The sequence below is a fragment of the Bradysia coprophila genome, chromosome IV (genome assembly GCF_014529535.1).
Source record: "Bradysia coprophila strain Holo2 chromosome IV, BU_Bcop_v1, whole genome shotgun sequence".
In the NCBI taxonomy this organism is placed as follows: domain Eukaryota; kingdom Metazoa; phylum Arthropoda; class Insecta; order Diptera; family Sciaridae; genus Bradysia; species Bradysia coprophila.
The window spans coordinates 6246737-6269895 of NC_050738.1; the positions used below are offsets into that span (position 1 = coordinate 6246737).

The 23159-nt window shown below is 33.4% G+C and overlaps 1 protein-coding gene across 5 annotated transcripts in view; it reads left to right on the plus strand.

Moving 5' to 3' along the window:
- Positions 1-23159, plus strand: part of LOC119066747 (POU domain protein 2-like) — an 80930-nt gene that overhangs the window by 52624 nt on the left and 5147 nt on the right. For 4 of the 5 annotated variants that reach the window (XM_037169372.1, XM_037169373.1, XM_037169375.1 and 1 more), the window contains 3 exons: positions 10487-10531; positions 21443-21537; positions 22812-23135. In XM_037169372.1, coding sequence (XP_037025267.1) covers positions 10487-10531; positions 21443-21537; positions 22812-23135 — 464 coding nt within the window. The remainder of the gene's footprint in view (positions 1-10486; positions 10532-21442; positions 21538-22811; positions 23136-23159) is intronic. The other variant, XM_037169374.1, reaches the window with a different exon arrangement.

A 23159-nucleotide genomic window follows, 5' to 3' on the forward strand; every position in this document is an offset into this window, starting at 1 on the left:
ATGAAAGTGTAATAGCAGTTTATAGAAGGTGCATCTGTCCTAAGACTTATCTTTGAAGTTCACAAACATTAGACCCCAAAATTTTTCTCTGTGTCTTTATACGTTAGCAAAGGGTGTTTGAATAATGAAGTAATGGTAAAAAGGTTCTAGTTACCCAGTTAGGTTGTAATTCTTCCGTCATACCTTAATGAATGACCTCGTAAAAAAATTGACAAAATGCTTAACAAAACAGTAAAAAAGTCGAACTCTGTCCGCTTGTAAACCGATTTTATGGCTACACATTTTGTCAATTGCTTCCATTGGTTTATTATTTTGCGAATTTTTTTTTCCTAGAACTGTTGCTGAAATCTTTACGTAAAAACATAGCTAACGCCGACCCGTACGAAACACCTATTCGTATCAAAAGCCTTTAATGTGAAACTCTTCATTTCTCTTACTTCATTTTCTTCTCTCCTGAAAAACTATTCTCCCTTTAAAATCACTTACACTATCCACTCTTTGCCTTGTTATCATATACAACTAAATTGCCGGAGGCAATATAGACAGCCCCGTACGAAGACAAATTTCATAAATTCCTATTTAAACAGCTATATACCGCTATATTTACCTATATTTCACTGTAAATAAACATTTCACAGATAAATATATGCTATTATATAGCTCTATATGCCTGTATATAGCTCAATATAGCTGTATATAGGTATATATAGATGTCCGTATATGGAATCCCTGAAACCCCACACACATAACAAATTATTTCCATGTTAACAGAAACTCTCTAAGTATCATTTTTCCCAAGATATTTCTATTTTACTAAAATCCAATATGGCCGCCGGCAGCCATTTTGTTAGGAGACCGGAAATAGTACCGACGCTTTACATTCGTTAATACCTTTCAAACAAAAAAAATTCATGAAATTCGGTCAAAATTTACTCGAGATATTGTCAAAATACACCACGTTCACTGTACTTCCGAGTAGCCAGATAAGAGCTCACTCCAAGAGACCTAGCTCACGCTCCGGAGAACATAATTTCATAAACTGCTTGCCGCCCTGTGCCTGTTCCACACCAAGGGGTCTAACTCACGAGTCGGTCATCCGATTTCCATAAACTTTTTTTTTGTCGATCGGTATTGTAAATACCTTTTATTTGACGTATCACTTACAAGTTTAACGTTTAAATGTCCGGAGATATCTTCGAAAAACCGTAAAGCACTTATTGGGCCACAGCTCGGGAGGGGTCGATCCAAAATCACTCATCTTCGAACTTAGCCTGTCTTTTGACATTACCAAACGGGAAAAAAAAGAATTTTCAAAATCGGATGCGTTTTACTCAAGTTATCGTGCAGACGGACAGACGGACAGACGGACATATTTTTTTTCGCGGATTTGGCATCTCTAGACAACCACAATAGGTTTCCCCTTACTCAGGGAGTCCAATTCGACGTGTTACAAACGTATGCGTAAACCTATAAGACCCCAGTACTTTGTACGGGTCTAAAAAATCGACAACGTTCCAGTTAACTGACTTTGCACTGGTGTCACACTTGATACGTCCTATTAAATTTAAATTATACCGATTTATCCGAGTCTCTTATCACCTTTGACCCATCGAAACCGTATCGGTAGGTAGCGCAAACAAGGCTCGTTCGATTCAATAACAATAACAATTTTATTAAAATGAATACCCTTCAACCATCCCTAAATGCTCGCTCTCCCTTAAAATTATATAAGAAAATACACGGTCAATTCAGTACTTATCAAGCATACAATCGAACAATTTATACGATTTACCTAAACCGAAAGTCCATTCACAGCGCACAAAAACATTATACCGAGACTGTCGAGTCCATTCCACCACTTCATATTGCGCGTTTACAATTTATTTAATATCAACAACATATCCCCCTTTTTTTATACCGACACCTTGGTCTAACACATTCATTTAGTCATTTATACAAAATAACTTTTTTTTTGCCTCTGCTTTTGTTACTTCAACCCCCGTGATCCTCGGATACATAAATAGTGTGATGTCCGATACAGAAAGAGAGAGAGTCGAGGAAAAAAACCCTTAAGTAGTTGTTAATGAAATCTATTTGGTTTTTTATAGTCACGCCAAATGATGCAAGGTATTTTTTTCTCTCTCTCTCTTGATTGTTCGAATTGTGTGTGGGTGGGCATCGGTACCGATGTGGGAGATAGACACTTTTTACGATGAAATATTAAGCACAGTTTTGTGTCTGGTATACTTTTCCAAAAAGTGTTGGACCGTATTGGTAGACTTTCCATGAACTAGGTCATTTACATTAACGTCAATTTTACGGATTACATTTCGTTTACGGTTTGCTCGATCATCGCTTCAGGTCGTTGTAATGTTACATCTCTCCAGTTGATATCCGATACAGTTCTTTTTTGATTGAATAAAACGGAATGCTAACAAACAACCAGTTCTCATTCAAATGTTTTCTGCAACGGAAATGAAATGATTTTTGTGGCATTTTGGGAAAAATAAACACAAATCAATATCAAAGAAATTGGGTCATGGAGTCTGGAAACTAGGCTACAACCCTTACATTGTGGTTCGTTTTTTTTAAACAACTTTCTGTACCTTATTCAACACGCATAAATTCTAATCAACCTTTTATTCAATTTAATAATTTTTTTTATCGTAAAAATCCTTAAAACCCCTATTTTTCAATCCAACCGAAATAAATGTTTGCCTAGATTTTCACATTTTTTACAAATAAATTTCTTGCGCAATATTCATGCATATAATGGTAATTGAAGTGAACAAAAAAATGAAAAAAATATCTTCCATTCATTCGCATGGTAAGCTGTAAAAAATTCAGACACATATACGAAAAAAACAAATCGTGAGAAATTTACTTTTTTCCGTTAAAAAATTGCATGTTTTGGTACGATTTTTTCGTTTTAGTTAAAAAAAAATAACGAAGCATAATATAATCGAATGCCAAATAAAAGACTTTGTCATACCTCGTTGCACAACTTACCCCCTAAAATATGAAGTCTGGAACGTAGAGCATTTTGAAAAGATTGAAATCTGGTTAATTTTAGATATGCGAAACGTTTTTTCGTCACATTATGAAGGCTGGATTCTAACGCTAGAATCAATAGGACAGGATCGAAGATTCTGATAATTTTTTTATTAAAAACTGGATCCATAAACGACTGTAACGCTGTGCCGATTTGTATCGATCATGACAAAGTATTCTTCATTAATTTTCCACTACAATTAGGGACAGTGAAATTTCAGCATGAATTTGCTTCAGCTGTTTTTCAGCAGATCCACACAAACAATCGAAACTTTTTATAAGTCTTTATGCGGTTTTACCACTGCCACACGCAATGCTGAAATTTCACTGTATCTAACTGTAATCTTGCTTATGGATTGTTCCAGTTCAAAATCGTCGATTCGAAAGTTGCCTTTACATTTCCAATTATTTCTTTTAAGTTTAAAGGATTCCTTGCTTACAATAGTACAAACTGCAATGTCAAGTATACGTCCAAGACATTTAATTTGTCCTAGGTTGGGTCCTTTTTCACTGAGTAATCTGCGTAATCTTTCAATAAAAAAAAGCTCGAATTAGTCAGCAACGTGTGGCAACATGTAAAAAAATTAAAAACCTAAAACCACTCGAAACCAGCTGCGATCCACTTGTCAATACATAACGAACTTCCATAATCTATTGAATTTTGCATTCAATTGATAGAAAAGCTGTTCTCTTGATCTCTTACCTCGTTTGTTTCGATTATCGCATTATGCAGAATCTACTACTTCATTTGTTAGATGATATATTTAGCTATATTACATTTTTACATAACACAATCGAGCTGAGTTCGTTTCTTATTTTTGTAGAAGTAGTTGTTGATGACTAGACTATAGACGACATTCATAAATTCTGATCATTGCTTTTCATTTGAAATATTGATAAAATGTCGCCAATCCCATCATTTCTTTATATATCATCTTCAAGTTACGGTACTTTCAAACGTAACCTCACTTAAGTTTCGTTAAATGTTTCGTTTATACATTCATTTATATGAGAGTTTTTAACGTAGATGAAATTTCAAACATCCTAGAAGATGATGATGATGATGTCCTTACATCCCGCAATTAACAATGTGTAGAATGACAGCCCAAATTATCCGGCGCGTCTACAATGTCTTCAAATTCCCATTGACAGTCACCATGCCATTTATCTTCTGTCACGAAATCAAATTATGTTAAAAAAAATAAATTTGATAACCAAATACCCCACTTAATGTTCACCTGATTACGAGTCCAAGTTGACATTAAATATGTTTCGAAAATCCTTTTCTCATCTTCACCCTCTCATCTATACTCTGTTGATTTTCACACGCATTATTCAATGATCCAGAAATCCATTTTTAATCACACACCAGACAAAACCCATCAACACCAACCCCTTGAAAAAAGAAATCGGTGTCCATTGTGTCCAGTATATGGTTCACAAAAAAAAATCACTTTTTCCATCCTTTTATGTTGAAAAAAAAAAACAACTTTTTTATTCATTCCCTTGGCTTGAGTAATATTATGCGATTGTAAGGTACCATATATATGATGATGATGACGATGTATGATGATAAAAATATTTAAAATAAGCCACACCCATATCCATATTATATTGAGAGAAAAAAAAACCACGGTACCCCTTACGCTGAAAGTTCAACATTTTAGACTAAACGAAAAACGTAAAAAAATTGTATAAAAACCATTCATCCCTTCCATTTAAATTCTACCCACTCTTTCATAAAACTGCCCCTCTTCTGTGTACGACGTTTATCTCACCCTCGAGGTACTTTATCTGTGTTGGTACATTATATATTCAATTTTGTTTGTATGTCGGTATACATAACGCTCGGTATTCATGCATATATGGGGGATCCATGAGTATTATACATAAATCGGAGGACCAAATAGATGCAAACATATACAAAATTTCACATCATTGTACAATTTTATATCGCATGGATATAATATGTACATGTACATGTTCACCAACACTACCACATCGATATCGAGATGGGGATGAAAATTTTCACTTGATTTTACTACAGAGTTTTTTTTCCCTTTTATTATATATTACGTCCGACACGTTTAAGAATGTTAAATTCAACGAAGAATAAAAGTATCGGTTTGTTATGGAGTTAAACATCTTTTACGACTTTTATTCGATTCAGTTTGGTTTGCATGGTCGAACGATTCATAAGACGACGCATATAATATATGTTACGTTACAAGTGGTGGTGAATAAACAACTTTTTTCCTCGGTTTTGTAATTTTCGATATAATCATAATTTTTCAGAACCGAATGTGTGCTCTGTATTTATTATTTCATGTGATGATATTATATATGAGGCGCGCGGGATTTTTTTTTATATTTTAATTAATTTATGACTCGACTATATTATGAATGAAAAATTTTTAATTTAAAGTTCTTCATTTTTTATGTTGAATAATAACGATCGTGATACGGTAATTAAATTTAATTGAATATTCATTAAATAAAAATTAGAAATAGTGCAAAGTTAATTTATGAATTTATGGATTTATGGATGATTAGAAGCGGAATATAAAATTGACGTTGAAAAAGAATTAAATCATTTTGTGATTATGAAAACGAAATAACTTTTGTTCGCGAAAGAGGAAACCGTTTGATACGAAATTGAATGTGAACATTTTGTAACAACAGTGGCTGATTAAATGATGGTCTTATCGCAAGTACGGTGGGGTAGCAATCGGGAGGACAACAACAATTCGATAAAACGAGATATATTACGGACACCGCCTCATGGTCACGGTCATTCCAGATGTATGTTCGTTTTTTGTGTTCTCTAAACCATTTTTTTTTTATAATCACTTGTCTTCACCTACACTCATCATAATAACGGAGAACTTTGTTCTTCCACTCTATTATTGATGCTAAATATGAACCAACAAAGTATATTTGAATTTATATTTTGATTGCTAAATTATTTATTCATGTTTGACATTTTGGATTTGTTGATGGAAATTGTTTTGTTTTTGTTCAATCAAAAATTCCATTTTCATATTTTCATAAATATAAATAGGGGGGAGGGAACGATAATTCGTTAAAGGTCAGTCTGAATAATTAATGGGCAAATGGGAATGTGTTCTCAGTATATTTGTCTTGACATGCAAGTTAATTTTTTATTTTGATGTTTTATCACTGAAGTTTGGGAGCTGTTGAGACTTTCGGAAGAATCCATGTCTTATTCATGTGCTATAAGTGTTGGTTATACTCAAACAAAAGCCTGAAGTACTAGTCTTTTATATGCTTGCAGGTCGAAAATCGTTCTCTTCATCGAATTTCATGAACTTTCGACAGCCTTAACATGTAAAATTCATTACGAAACTCTGATTAAAGTGAAAAGCCACGAATAGGCTTCGCCTCCGATCAACAATACCCATTTTCGTGTGAACTTTGTTGACCCGAGGCGAAACCGATGTCAATAAACACATGAAAATGAGATTTTCCACTTTTATTCCGAGTTTTCCAATGGATTTTACAAGCTGAGGACGTCAAAGTAAGTGCTTGAAACATGAAAAGTACGGTTTTCGACGCATCTAGCATGAAAACGATACTAGTGACGGAATAATAACACTTACATTCCACCACATCAATGAGACAAGGGATCATTCATAATGTATGTAATACTATCAATCAAAATTACATACGGAAACCATCTTTTGTCTTATGTTTTGTGAATCATCCCTTGTCGCAGTGATGATTAATATAAGTGCTATTGCTGCAAATGATCCAATTGTAATGCATAACCATTTAGAAACGGTAAGCGTAACACAACAAAATCATCTGATCTGTTACTTCATTGGAGTAAAATATCTGCTAGGGTTTGATACAAATCTATCACTTCAATATTTTTTGTTACAAATTCCGCTATATAATAGAACACTCGCCAGAGCTCATCGCTTATTATCATTGTCGGTGTCGATAGCGGATGACCGTTACAATGAATGACCGTCATAATGAGGCTCGCTCGATATATTATTGGTCTATCCATCGTCTTCTTTCTCTACCTGATCATTAGATTTAGCAATAAAACTGTTAAACATATGAAGTAATAGATAACTTATTGCCAAGAACGAGTTTTCAAGTTGTTACTTTCAATAAAATTTATTTAAGCAGCTAATGTTCATTAATGAATATTAAAAAATCCAAAACCTAAAGGTTGTACCTCCAGATTCTTGGCAACCTTATATCGTACGGTGGTAAACTTTTGAACGAATATTTTATAAATATGATCCTTTTCTCGTATATTGTTGGTTGGTTAAACCATTTTACACATTTTCTCTGCAGCAGCTGTACAAATGGTTATTTACAAATCCATAGCTTTAACAAAATGCCATTTGCACACAAAATGCATGCATAGAATTATGTATTGATACTTACTAGATGTTGTTTGATCTGAAGATGTAAATTTTTGCAATGAACATTGTATGATGAAAGTAGTGCATCAAATCAAATTTAATTGGAATAATGATCAAAATCAGGGTACATTACATACACTCAAGTCAAGTATCAAGATGATACAGGAGCTTGTAAAAAATTTGTTAATATTTTGTCGCAATTTGTGCCATTTCACAGATGAAAACTTTCATCACTTATTTTGACTAGAAGTCCTTTCTATGTGGAAAGTTGTGGAAATTACTCTTGTTGTCCTCGCATTCGGCTCTTGTCAGCAAGTTCCACAAGACAATTTATTGTTTTCGTGTAAGTTGTCGGATTTTTAAGCTCTCGGTATAAAATTACGTATGCTAAGTTCAATGGTATCGGTATCTTAAGCTAGGTTTTCTACTGGTTTAACTGCAATGAAAGCAACTTAACTAAACTTAACTGTCATAAATAAACGTAAGCGTATCGTAGTATAATTTTTAAATCTATTGTGCATTTGCTCTAAAATTGGTGTGCAATTATATTTCGAGCGCAACAACTATAAAATAGTTCATTTAAAATCTTTTACTTCATTTGTTTTACTATGTCCTTTGCTATACATATAAAAAGATCTAATCATAGCTCATCGCTTTTATTTTCGTCTATGTCGATAACATATTAATCTCGTTCTCTCGTTATTAAATAGGTTCATCTAGTTTTTCTAGTCATGTCTAGAACGTCTGCACTGACTGAATTTGTTTAGGTTTTAGTAAATTCTGGAAAATATTGTGCTCTATTTTCGATTATATTAATTAAATATTTTAGATTTTATAGCCTCTACATTCACAGTTTTGACCATTTTCATAATGAAACGACAACTTCCAATTCGTCATGAAAAATGAAAGTGAATTTTACTCATGAGTGAATTGCGGCATTTCACATGATTTGATTTTGATTTTTTTTGTAAAATATTTTCCCACACACTCACCGAACTTCAAACAAAATGTTAAACAATTTAATGCCAAAAATCGTACAATTTACACAATTGAATCGACAGAAATTTCTAAAGGTAGATGATCTATTAGAAAAATAGAAGAAGAAAAAGAATATCGAAAACAGGACCTGGCAATAATTTATGTTCGCAAATACAAGATTTTTAGATATGCTCGTCATTATTCAAACAATTCAACGTTTAAAAAAATCTTTTTTTTTTGTGAAAAAATAAAATATCTGAAAAAATCTTATAATAGCAGTGACACATGCACCTTTCGTCCTAATATCTATAAAAACGATAAAATATTGAACACACAAAAAAAGACGACGAAGAATATAATTGTGTTTTCGTTTTCTACAAAAAGTCCATAACCTGAGACTTTATGCATTTTTTTCCTTCCAGAATTGTTTTTTTTCCTTAATTTGAGCAATCTCAGGTAAAAAATTTAAATAAAAAATTACACTGATACTATTTGTGAGTGATTTATTGTCTAGTCAACAAAGATACAATGCACTAAACAATACGAACAGACGAAATCAGAAGACAGCAATTTTTTCTATAAATTCCTTCAGGCGCAGGAAATGTTATATGCAAAGCATTTTTTATTTATTATATTACCTTTTGTTGAATATCTGAACACAGACAAAACAAAATAGTAATGTTACCGAACTGGGCAGCAAATATAATAGAGAAAAATTGGGATATTTCAAGGCGGACAAAGAATGATATTCTTCTTTTTCATATTTTTTTTTCTGCCGGTTGTACTGCTGTTACCAGTAGACGAAAATACAAATTTATGCCATGACTTTCAGATTTTGATATGGATAAACATTTACTTAATTTGGAAGCCATTCTGTGGTCCGTTCCGGTAGTGATATCTTGGTTGGTTGAGATGATTCGCAAATTAGAATTTCACTTACCGTTATCTTCAATATTTTAACGAAAAATAATGCGACGAGAGGGGATTAATCCGTTATCCATTATTTGTTTCATTAGATAGCATTGTAGACATCAAATCTAATCAAATATTAGAGCGTAATGTATAATATTGCAGTTGCTCATCGGTCCCAAAACAACGGCCTTATGTGTTGCATTCAGTCTTTAAAAGCTAAACAAGTAGATCCACCCACTTAATCCAATAACGGTGTTACCTCACGTACACAATATTCAAAATAATTAGCGATAACACGATTTTCACCGTATGTCGGGAATGTCCTATCCATAAATTATCCAAACCCTGCACACTCATAACTACCAATTAATCTCGAAATAAATATTCACGCTGTCTGTTTGCATACATTACAACAATAGATTACTTGAAGCATACACATAAACATTCGCATATCGATTTTCCAATGAAATTAGATCAAAAACATAAACAAAATCCCATTTATATTAAAATAAATGCAAGCATTAGTTCTACATGGTACGTACGTCTAATAAAAGCGGCCAATATATTTTGGTATATATAAAAATGTATGGACTCTAGTGCTGTATATGCTAAGTCCATTCTGCAGAGAGTGTTTGGGTTCGGAACGTATGGTGGATGTTGTTGAAAAATTCTCTGGGGTGAAATAAAACTAAGCAACATACTAGTCGTATTTGTGTGCCATATATTACGGTGTATATGCGGCCTGCTGTACGGTCAATATCTGAAATAAAATTCACAAAAATATTTGTAGGGAAATTTATTAAGATGAGCACAGACACATCATATTATATTTAACACCCCCGAATTTATGGTCAAATGTTGATCTTGTCGTATTATAATATGTGTGCAGTGCAACGTACTGTTCATGTATATATGTGTCCTGTTTCCATTTGATGTGTCTCTTTTTATGAAACCATTAAGGGTAGTGCAATCTTGGCGGGTTTTCGATCTTCTTTCGTTTTGTCTAACGGAACAGTTACCTATTTATTCATCTGTTTAAGAATTATGAACTAATTGTAAAGACAGCACAATGAACAAACTCTGTTGCTAAATTCAAACTTCCATTTCGATTTGATCTCAATTTTAATTAATTGTTCTGCTTTCAGATTTAAGCCGAATATCCAAGACGCCTTCTCCAATTCCTTCTCATGGTAAGTTTGTGAATCAAATTGTTTCGAATTAATGAACGTTACGAGTTCAATTGTTCAGGCCCAGATAATTTAAATCGCATCAGGGCATTTCGCCTTAACCTCTAATAGACGGCAAGCATATGACCAGTATTATTATCAGGTCTATTACTTCCATAGATCAAAGCATTTTCAATCTGTTGATTTCAAATCTTGTACTTCAATTTGTTTAACGTGTATTTTACTGTATAAAGCGAGGTATAAAGGACCATATTACCCAGAGCTTATCATTATTTTTGTCGTCGTTATCGATAACAGATGAATAGCCGTATGTAACAGGTTGAAAGTGTCGACGGCGAAAGAGGCGTCAATATAGGTACTTTAAGCAGAAATGTTTTTCTAAGGCTTTCAGTCCAATCAGTCTGTTTGTTCCTCCTGTGACATCAAAGTTTACAATAAAAAATAATGAGCTTAAATCGCATACTCCGATGGAAGTTACAATTTCTCTAGGGTAACCTTAAGAACCAATGCCAATGGCCGATGCCAATGTTTAGAACTTTGGGGAGTTCACGTGGAGGTGAATTTTTAGTACGGAAAGTGGGGTTGCAGCCGTTTATCATAATCTCAGTGACAACGCCAAAGTTTACTGTCTCCAAGTATCACGACATGACTATAAATCTGTCAATTGAATTGTTAAATTATTTTTTGGTTGCTCGCACAAAATCTACTACTTCGTTGGTTTTAACATACTTTTCTCTTAATTTAGGATGACCAGAGCCATTCTTTACTATTGTCATCGTTGTCGATAACAAATGACTTCCGTGATAGTTATTGTGTTCTCGAGTTACTATATTTTTCTATAAATTTTGCAAATTCATAGCTGACTATAGATGTAACAGAATTGCACAAAACTATATCAGTATATCACACATGCCCCGAAAAGTATCGCTTGAATATACATCTACCGATACTCTGAAAAACAGCATTTACCGTAAACGTGTCCTGTAGAATAGAACTTTTACATTAAATTCTATGAATAGAAATTTGCATTTCGACAACACCTTGCATTTCGTAGTTATTACTGTAAAAAAGTACACAATAGATACTCTCCATAAGCAGCACGTATTTATTCATTTCAATGAAACAGATATTCAAATACTACTCAAAGGAACACGAAAATTCACTTTACCTCAAACAAATAAGAATTTAACATAGAAATTGTATGGACCGAAAAAATGGAATCTTCGCATTAAATGTTCTTCAGAAACACATGCCCATTTACATATAAATGTAAAGTCCAGTCGAGTATAAAATTTCCTTTCTGAAAAAAAAAACATCCGTGCCATGAACAGCCCTTGCTCGAGCTAAATTTTCGTTCACTACAAAACGCACATTTGAATATGTCAATAAAAGAAATCGAAAATGAACCGACTACACTTGAATCGTAATCGTGTGGATGTGCGTCGTATATACCCCTTTTGTCGGGAGAGAGGCTACTAAACATAATATTACATCCTTTCCATATTTAATATAAAACCAAATAAACGTAACCGGAAAAAGGGCTGAGAAGAAAATAAGAAACTTTTCAAAGCCAGTGAAAAAAACATCGCTCTTGTAAAATGTTAATGTATTTCGTTGTGCATAACATCTGAACCGTGGAATAGAAAAATGCGAATTTTCGGTCTGGCTGTAACAATGTTTTGTGTGCGGTTTGCATAATAAAAACTATATTTGATTTATACACATCGAATCCACTCCATACCATCGAGTTAGCATTAACTGACCAATTGCTCACCAACAAAATTGGGGTAGCAAAAACCATACAGTGACGTTGTCGGTTTCAAGCCTAGTTAAAAAATAAAAATTTTCATTTATTTATCCACCTTATGCAAGAGGGTAGCACCTTTTTTTTAACGTTTCCATAAAAATCACAATTACCCTCATCATTACGACCCTTGAAATTGAAATTTAAATACCTGTGCATACATAATGTTATGCTTTGGTAACAATTTAAATTTGCCCTTTATGTTATGCATAATTGAATGAATGGTAATGTTTATCCGTATGTGCTCGTTGAAGGTAACTCGGAGGAAATTGTTCAATAAATAAAAACGACGACAACATCGAACCCTTGTTGAATAATTTAAATGTGAAACACGCATACTTACGTTGAATTACATTATACGATATGCTAAATGAAATGGATGCATATCGGATTGTAACAGGTGAGAGTGGTGGTTGTTGAAATACACTTTAGCCGAATCGTTTATTTAAATTTGACGACTAAAGAGGAAGGCATTAAAATTTATGTTTAACACTTTTGATAGGTTTTTAAATAGGGAAAGGGGTTGGATGGCATTATTATAGGCGATGATTGCGTTAAAATTTAATGTTGACGTAATTATGCATGGGAAATTTTTTGAAAGGAAATTAGGGTAATTGAAAGCGGTTAGTTAAGCGGCGAATTATTATGTTTAAAGCGAATGTTAAGCTTAATATTTTTTTTAATTCAAGCAATGATGCGTGAGTTAGCTAAATGTTAAATTTATAATGATCAATGGAAGATAATCGCAGAGAATCCTTTGTCAGTCGAATAAAAATCCTTCGGAAATCCTCTCACGGAATGGAAACACACACACACAGCACGTAACCAAATAATTCTCACTCTACACTCTTTTACCAATTTAAATTCACATTAGTTAATTATGCAATCGAGGTGCAAAGTACTTTACTAGGCTCTAGATGGGTATCATTATACATCGTGAGCCTGATACTTTGCATCGAGTTGTGTACAACGTTTTATGCCACAGAGACACCTTAAGTTTGCAAATTATGCTTATTATGATGCTGTGTGGCATAAATATATGTTTGTCTTCTTGATGCAAGATCAACGTTTCATAAACAACAAGGGCAACATAACATTAAATCTATTACTTCGATAGTTTTATATGACTCAATCTAATACCTCCTTCGTTTTGCAATACATTTCGTTACATAAAGGGACACATTTGCCATATCTTATCGATTATTTTTGTCACCGTTGTCAGTATCAGATGACTAGCCATTTCTGCTTATTCGAAAACTTGCCGAACGTGTTATTGGAAATTCACCTTGGCGACAAATTTACTTTTTGCCTGCGTTTTCGAATTGCAAGATGACATCAATGCGAAATCAATACAAAAAACTGACACACTTCCAGGTTAAAATCCATTCTTCAACAATTTAAATAAAGATTGTGTCACTTTTAATCCACGCTTCAATCCCAATAAAAACCCGTAGCACCCTTCATTCATAACAAGCGACACCCTGCTCTAATATAAGCCACGCGACAGCTATTAAAACACGTTTAAACAAATATTTCAATTCAACAGGAAAAGTTTAAGATTCCATCAACAGGCACCTATGTATGTTTATATCAAAACAATAAAAAGAGAAGCTAAGCACAAAAAAAATTTATTACCTTCCGACACAACACACACACAACCCTTCTGTGTGATTCGGTAAAGAAAAACATTTTTTTTTATTTATGATTTTTTAAACACAGATAAATCCATTTTTCGTCTAATACCTCACATTAAGGTTAAGATCGTTTCGTGTTTAGAGTCTGAACCCGATAAGCAGATTATTCAGTAAAAAGAGGCAATAAGGAAGTGTGTTTGACTTGTGTGTTTTGTTGAAACTGAATATTGTGGTTGTAACCCTTCTTAAGTATGCTGATGACGAACGTAGAATATAAAAAACATTTTGAAAGTTGTTTAAGAAAGAACACAATGGGAAAGGATCTGCATTTTATATTATACAAATCGAATATGTACGGTAGGACGGCGAAACATATGGATGTGATTCCTTTAAGTTGGGTGCCATTAGCACGAGAGTATAAATTGTTTATTTTGAAAGTTTTTCGTTCGTTTATTGGATGAGGTTTACAGAAGTGCCCTTTACACAAAACACTTTCATTTATTGAAACCCTTTTTTTCGGGAATGGGTCATTAAACGTAACGAGTCGAATAGTTTACGAAATTCTTCAGGACATTATTAGCCGAATTGAAATTTTGTGTTTCTTCGAATATTAGGAGGGGGTTATGAAGTTGTAAACATTCGTAGAAAATCCTTTGTCAGTCAAAAGAAAATCCCTACGAAAATGCATAAGAAAATCCCTAAAAAAATCACTAAAAAAAATCCCTAAAAAAATCCTTCACGATTTTACGAAAGAAAATCCTCGAGAAAAACGTCAAAATCATAGGAAATCCTTTAAAGAGCAGAATAAAATAGAATCCAAAGCGAGATCCAAAGAAGGAAATCCTTGAAAATAAAAAAAAATCCTTCGAGAATCAGTAAAAAATCCTTGAAAGACGATAGGGAAAATCCCTGAAAGTCATCGGAGGATTGTCATTTTGAATATCCTTTGTCAACGAAATTTACAAACTGCCTCTCAGGGATAAAATTCCACTGTGTGTCCTTTAGGTATGAAAATTCGAATGCTCCAATGTCCGTTGTACGACCCGTAAATTTCTTAAATTAAAATTCATATTTATTCAGAGCCCCCATTTTTCATGGAACTGCTCTTCACATCATAATGTCCAACGAAAGTCCCTCCCAAATCTGAATATTAGAATTATTTATCCACAAGAAAATGTTTTTTATTGACTCCTTCAAATGAACCGACATTATAACCGAACAATCTCTACAAATCTACTAGAGCCATTTATGTAAAACAACCCCAACCCTTCCCTCAATCTGAACACACATCGTGCCGAACATTTTATCAAAATCTGAATGGTCATCATATGCGAAATCAGAATATATAATTTTATAACGGGCTCGTTATCCACCCGAACTGTAGTACGAAGAATAAGAAGAAGAAAAAAAACTGTAACTTCAGCATGCAAAGCATCATCACTGGTCATGAATATCTTCCACATGGTTTGGTGTAAGAAAAATTTGAATTTGAATTTTCACGGACATGAATTTCACCGAAAAATGGTCTTTGAATATAAATTCGCTTTATTTGAATACATTAAAGATGATGCTCGTTCGATGAATATATAGCTTGTGTATGGCTCTGCTGTGTGCAATAGCCATATGTGTAAACATAATAATATGATGGTTCGTTTGGGTATTCGCTTTTTTTTCTGGTCAACATTTTTGATTATAAATTCAACCGATCCAGATGTTTAACATTATGTCGTCGAATCTCATCGGGCTGTATGTTAACATTTCAACGAATTGTTATTTGATGAATTCGTTTCTGGAACTTAATTACAGTTTAATAAAATAACGATTAGCCAACGAGGGAGATAATATGCCATTGGATGATTGATGGCAAATTTCGGGTTTTTGGCGAATGTCAAAATTTTTCCTTTTAATTCTCCCATTTGAGGTCCATGTTACGCACATCATAATACGCAACCGATACGATGAAAATTGCATAAACAGATTGTCTGATAGGGGTAAATGTGATCGGTTTTATGACATTCGGGAGGGTGGATAAATAAATGGCTAATTTTCAAATTTGTAACAGTTGACTCGTTGTAATATTTCTCTTTATTCGGTAAAAAAATGAACGCTCTCTGTGTTAAAGGGGTTTCCGTTGTATAATATGTTCAGTATAACCATTTTTCAGCCAGTTGTTCTGACGATGGTTTTGATTCATCAAATTGACAATGTTTTGAGTTGAATTGTACCAAATTTTTAATTGGATTAATAACCGTCTCATTGCTCCGTTCAATGGAAAATTGAATAATTTTTAATTGGACAATTTATTGACGACATATGGTGAACGGTTTATTGAACTATTTACCCTGACATGTTGCACAACTAGACCAATAAAAACCAAATATTCAACGAATCATTTTAATGATTCAGCGTTAACCTATTTCGACTTAGCACACATTCTAGTCCGTAGAGTCTCGATAATCCATCTTTTATGACCTGGCATCAATTCGACTAAAAACATTTTTGATCTCTTGTTGATGTACATAATAATAATGCAAAAGGCCCGGCTCCGAAATGTTATTCAACGAAGTATATTCAATCTTCCAGTTGACTTAATTTTTCTACATCTCACATTCATCCACGTATATATAAACATTTATACACAAAATAACCTCATATTGAGGCTTATCGTCTTGTTTGCAACAGTGGTCACTTCTTCACTTCTTCTCAATTCTTTAACCCCCAAAACGAAAATAAAAAATAACCACTGAATATGATAGATGTTGTCGTTTTGTGCACACACAACCATGTTGTACATATGATAAAAATTCGTAATTTCATGTTCTACATATAGGGAAAAAAATTTTACGTTTTTCGTTTCTATTTTATTTAAGAAAATATGTTTTTATTGGATTATCTTTAAAGAAGTTTTCCTTTGGCATTCGGTTAGATAGAAATGAAATTTTCCAGTTGGAAAACCTTTAACTGGCCATTTACATCTGAAAAGGCATCCCCCTTTTTTGTGATCGATTATTTTTTTTGTGCATGCTGTTTATGGCTCTTGAAGAATTTTTTTTATCTACAACCGAACACTAACGAAAATGGGAAATTATTTCAAGAGTTTTTTTTTCATTTAAATGATTTTTGTAGCTAATTTGTTTATGGGACCGTTGCTCATTGGATTGCGTTTCCAGATTAACTCAACAATGCCATTTAAATTTAAATTTTAAAAAGTTAAAAAGTTTCTTGAAAAAATTTGGGATGAAAGTTTCGTACAAGTTTTATGGGCGTTTCTGTGATTGTGAAGTTCCGAAAAATGTAAAAAATAGATTTGGGCTCAATTCAGATTTCGAAACTTATAACCAAAATAGGTGGAGAGCTATACACGGCATATCGATCTATCACAAGACCGTTTTATGACAAACTAAAAAGCTGATGTTGAAAATAACGTTTCAAAAATCTTTTACTTCATTTGTTTTAACAAACCTTGTAATATTACGAGAACTTATTTGACCTAGCGCTGACGATAACAGATGAATATTCGTTTCTAAAAGGTTGATGAAACTAAGTGTTGGGTTTGGCGGGATTGGCGAGCACACAAACAAACAATAAATTCTTTCATTCAAAAAAAAAAAACAAGAAAAGAATGGATGATAACAAAGTCGTTCTGCTACTTATTTGAACAACAACAAAAAATAAATTTTTTAACTGTAAGATCTCCACTACCTAAAAGCATCACTTCATCATCGTCTAAACACGGAATACTTAATTTTCAAACATAAAATTCACCCACTCTTCAAAGGCCATTACAAAATTTGATGGTTGTTTTGCGTACATTTAGAAAAATCTGAACTTGAAACAAAGAAAGCGAATAAAAAAAACTCTGGCGCCGCATTAATTCAGAAGCTATAAAAACCCATAACCAATTCCAATTAAATCCACCGAATATTGTGCTGTGTGTTTATGCACTGCACTTTGTGCAAACCGTATTTTTCTCATAGCTCGCAAAAACGACATCAATAATAAAATGTACAAAATCACGTTTTGAATCACAAAATAAATAAAATGAACGAGAGAAATAGCATTCTCTGTGTGTGTTATTAATGAATATAATTTAAATACTTAGTCGATGCATTTTGTGCTTTTGTTGGAAATAGGATTGATCGAATGCATCCCTCTTTTTGTTGTTGTTGCTGCTCTTTTTTCTTACTGTTCGGAGTCGACCAAGTTGCTCTTTGAATAAAATCAATAATTTTGTATTATAATTATATCGTCTTCAGCGTAATATGAGTTAATAATGGTACCAATAAGTAATATCCATAAGAACAAAAACGACTACGGAATTTTATGGATATAAATTCTCAAGCTACATATACCTCTATACCTCTATAATGTGAGACAACTCTGATTTGTAATTAAATGGATTTTTATTGTTCACTGGTATTCATATTATGTATGTGTATAACATATTCTGTGTGTAGGGCTAAGAGGCACATTAAAATTAGCTTTAATTCGCACATAATGTATAATTAGAAAAGCCTTTTATTGCATGATTTTTTTGGTTTAACGTCAAATGGAAATACCACAAGAACGATAATGGTTATTTAGATCAAAATAAATAAATTTCCAATGAAATGGTCAGTAGCTGCAAAGTTAATGGAATAAACTTATTCTTCGAATAATAATAATATGTCGGACTGTTTCAGTAAATCAAATTATTGACAATAAAATGGGGAATTATATTCTCATTATAAGATAATGAGTTTCGGTTCTGAGCATCAAATCAAAACGCAAAAAATATTATCTCCATTTCGTCTGAATATAAAGCGTCAATAGTGCGATGTTACATTCGATTATTCGATAAATGTGACCAGGGAACGACTGAGGACATCTTAGGACTTTTACGAACTCAATGATTTTAGTGTGTGGATGGAAGACTAAAATCTTCAATTGTTCACAAACTGCACACGACATAATCATAAAATCTGTTACTTCATTTGTTGAAAGTTTTACCAGAAATGTTTGCCTTCGACAGTTTTACTATACTTTTCGCACACACAAGCTAGGGTCCATATTTTAAATTGATTACATATGATTTGATGAAAGGTAGTTTTACGAAAGAAGAAACACTGTTTGAATGAATATGAATCTGGTCTCTGCAAGATTTAAACATCAAAAAATTCAAATTTGTTCAAAGGTTTGCTTGCGGTAGAGAAAATTTGTCGCTCCCGATCTAAAAGTAACAGTTATATGAAGTGAATGTTTTACGGAAGCTATAGAGTATCTTTTTGGGAATTTTAATTCTAAAAACTCTGAATAATTCCTAAATATTCTTGAAAAAAAAATCAGAATTTTTTTTGGATTTTTTAAGAACTTTCTCATAATTTTTCAGAATTAAACTTCCTAAAAATAAGCCTTGCGGTAAGGTAGACACAAATCATTCGAAGGAATCTCTCAATTTATTCGATTGAATCAACTTTATTTTAAAAACTTAAAATTCTAAAAACAAAATGACGCGTGCGCGCATAACGCTTTTTTATATACAAAAAAAAAAATCCTTCCTGTCTCTTCATAATTTATCATCCCATCCCTTTATGTGCCACGAAACAAAGGCCAATCATTTCGATTTATTAAAATTATGTCTGTGCATCGACACACTAACCGTGCTGAAAATTTGACTGAAAAATTTCAATTATAATAGGTCGTAATGGAACAACAGCTGCACCAAACAGCTAAGTCAGCATCGAAAATCTCGGCACACAATGCCATTATATCGATTACCCTTTTTATGTATACACAATCCAAACATCCCATTTTCCTATTTGATGCATAAATGCACAAAAATATTCCATATTTTTATCCATAATTCATCAATTTGAACGGTGATTATTAAAAATTTTTTGTATTTTGTTCTGGCTTTTTATATACGTTTAAATGACATCCCGTACACAACCAGGGTCATATTAAATGTTGGAATAAGATTTTTTTTATTATTAAAAAAATTACAATAACAACACACAAATGACTTGACTACTCTCTCTGGTTGTTGTACATAAATATATAAAAAGTATCTAATGTAACCTTTAAAAAAAAAACTTTTATGGTTAAAAAATTCGAAACAGGATTCGGATGCACCCTTCTACCATTTCTATTATTTGTGCATTCTATGTTATATCGTGACGCGATTGCATACATATACTGTGCAATATTCATATTCAACTGAGTGAAATTAGGGTACGTTTTGATTGGTTAAATAAATTTGAATCATTTTTTAGAATTCCCTTTTTATTCGAATGACGAAGGGGTTGGTTTACAAAAATGTGATCATGTTAAAGAGTATAAATCGCGGCTGGATTCGATGGATAATGAAACGACTGAACAAAATGTAAAATAGAATGCAGGGTACGTGGTAGGGGGTATATGAGAATTGGTGTACAATGAATTATTATGCGATAGTAAGAAATGTTTCAATGAAAACTGGTCTATTTGGACGGGATAAATTGGTTATGTTTGTACGATACATCGATTTATGGTTAACATGGGAATGAATCGACCAGAGACGTATAGAAGAATGAATCTTAACTTTCTTTCGTTTTACCTTCGATTGAATTATTTGTCCCAGAAGTAGGTCATGATAAGTATCATGCAGTTTTCACTTTTCTTTTTTGGTGTGAAACTTTTCTGATATGGGAACGATGTCGGTAGAATGTCGTTAAGGTTTCTAAGTGTTGTAATGACAGTTCAACGTTCATTTTTTCTGAGACATTTTAAAGAATCGTAAGACTCAGTTGTTGGTTTCACTGGTCTAAAGGACTACGGAAGTCAACTTCAATTTAGAAGAACTGCGTCTTTGTTCAAAGAGAGACTTAAAGAGAATGCTTTTCACAATCAACTAAGTTTACAAATCGATTACATAACATGCTAAATCTCACGTCAAGGCACATTTGGATTGCATCACATCAGTGACCTATTTTTGGCCAAGACATTCTTTTCATTAAATTTACACGGTGTAGCCATGATGACCACTTTTGGCCAAATGAAGAGAAAATGTAGCATACGACATGATTTACACACAAAAATGTGACGTCATAGCTTCACGGTGAGAAGAAGATTTGAAGAAAAATAAATCTCTAAGTCTGACGATTCTTAACATGGCATGACTTTAAGCCAGAAATGGTAACAAATTGTTTAGCAATGACAGCGTGACAGGTCAACTAACAATTGAGATTACTTGTTCAAACGACAACATATCATGAATCTGTTCCTGTTGTTTAAATTCATTTGTTGGCAGATTAAAAATCTTTTACTTCATTTGTTTTGACATTATTTCGGTATATATAAGACAACATCACCCAGACATCTCGCTTAATTTGACCGTCGTGGTTGATAACAGATGTCGGTTCTATGTTATGGACTGGGTTGGTGATCGTGACTTACTTACTTCTCCTTTCATACTCAAGTTTCTTCCTTGTATATAAAACGTTGCGTATTATCTTACAGATGAACAAGACAGTGGGGATGACCATAGTGACAGAGGCAGATCACATACACCTGAACCGAGACATCAGGATGAACGTCCCTTAGCACTTAATTTGGTAAGTAATTTTTGCCAAAGAAAATTTTATTTTTGTGTTTAAAAAGAACGTCATTTGGACATGGTTCTGGTTCTTTCGTTCGAGAGAATTCCAATAAGCCTAGTTCCATATCGCAGTAACCGCATTTCGTTTGTTACGAGCATTAGGGGTCGATAAAACTTTTCTGAAAGTAAATGGCAAGCGTCGCTTGATCGGCATTGTAATCACCAACAAAAAACCGTTGAACTTGGAAACATGAACCATTTCATTTCAACTTTGTTTTACCAAAATTTCATGGTAAAAACTACCGCAAAAATCACGGTAAAACCATTGCACTCTCAATCGCCTAACACATCGTGATTGTTGCTGTTAATGATTCCATCCAACTGCACTATGTCAACTATTATCTGACAGCTTAATCATTTAGAAAATTGATTGCGGATTAACGGCATAAGCGATTCGATTTATCTATTTCAACATAATAATGGCCGAAGGAATACTCCTCTTATTGCACACTAATGAACCCTTATCGCTCATCATAAAATAATACTCTTTCGGTCTGCCATCACTCCGATGTTTTAATATCGCCATTGCTAAACTCTAAATCCTTTTTTTTCTGATTGCTTTAAAATTCCCACCACAATCACATTACACTACCAGAAAAAAAAGCAGCAGAGCAGCATTGAATTTCAAATAAAAATTATTCAAACCGAAATCGAATTAGAAAGAATCTCATCCACGGGTGGTGCATTTAACAAACGAATTTATTGATATATCCGACCTATCCGACCTACATTTTATATAAGGGTGCATTGCCAGAACGTCATTACGAATCTACAGTTTCTTTTTTCTACATTTCATTCATCAATTTGCAATGTTTGTGACTATTTTCCCAATTGCGCCTCCTCAAGTTTGGTACACATAGTACACACGCATGCACACATTGATCGTATAAAAAAGGGGTAAAATATCTCTCGCATTCATTTTTTATTAGTTTCATCCAATGTACGGTTATGAGGGCGAACGGGTTGTTCTATAAGAACTGGTGAAGTCACAACTTGGAAAAAGAGGGTTACCGATAAATTGACTTGAGTCTATTGTTGGTTTGAATTGCCTCAGGCGCGTGCCGTTATATTCCGTTTGAAATGGAAATGTATAAACAACTTGAGGACAAGGATGTTATTAATTCGCCATAAACATCCTTTTTAATACCATTTTCATCCGACCAAACTGAACAATGCAAATATTTACCGACTTGACAAATTTGATTGGAATTTCTGTTTACTGTTAAATAGGTCACCGACTCGTCGAGGCATACACCGTCCCCTGTTTCTTCAAATCCAACGAATAACAATGTAGCCGCTGCGTTAGCCGCACTGCAAAGTCCACTAGGTCCACTGTTAATGCCGAATCAATTAGCAATAGGAAACTTGGCAGGCATATCACCTCAGGATCTAAATGCATTCCAACAGGCATTTCAGCAAGCGCAACAAGCATCACTGCAACAACAGCTACAGAGTTACATGGAATTAATGCATGGAAACTCGAATATGGGTCAACAGAAAGGTGGAAGCAGCAATGCAAATGCACAGGCTCAAGCAGCTGCACAATTTTTCCAAGTAAATCACGACAGACCTTTATCT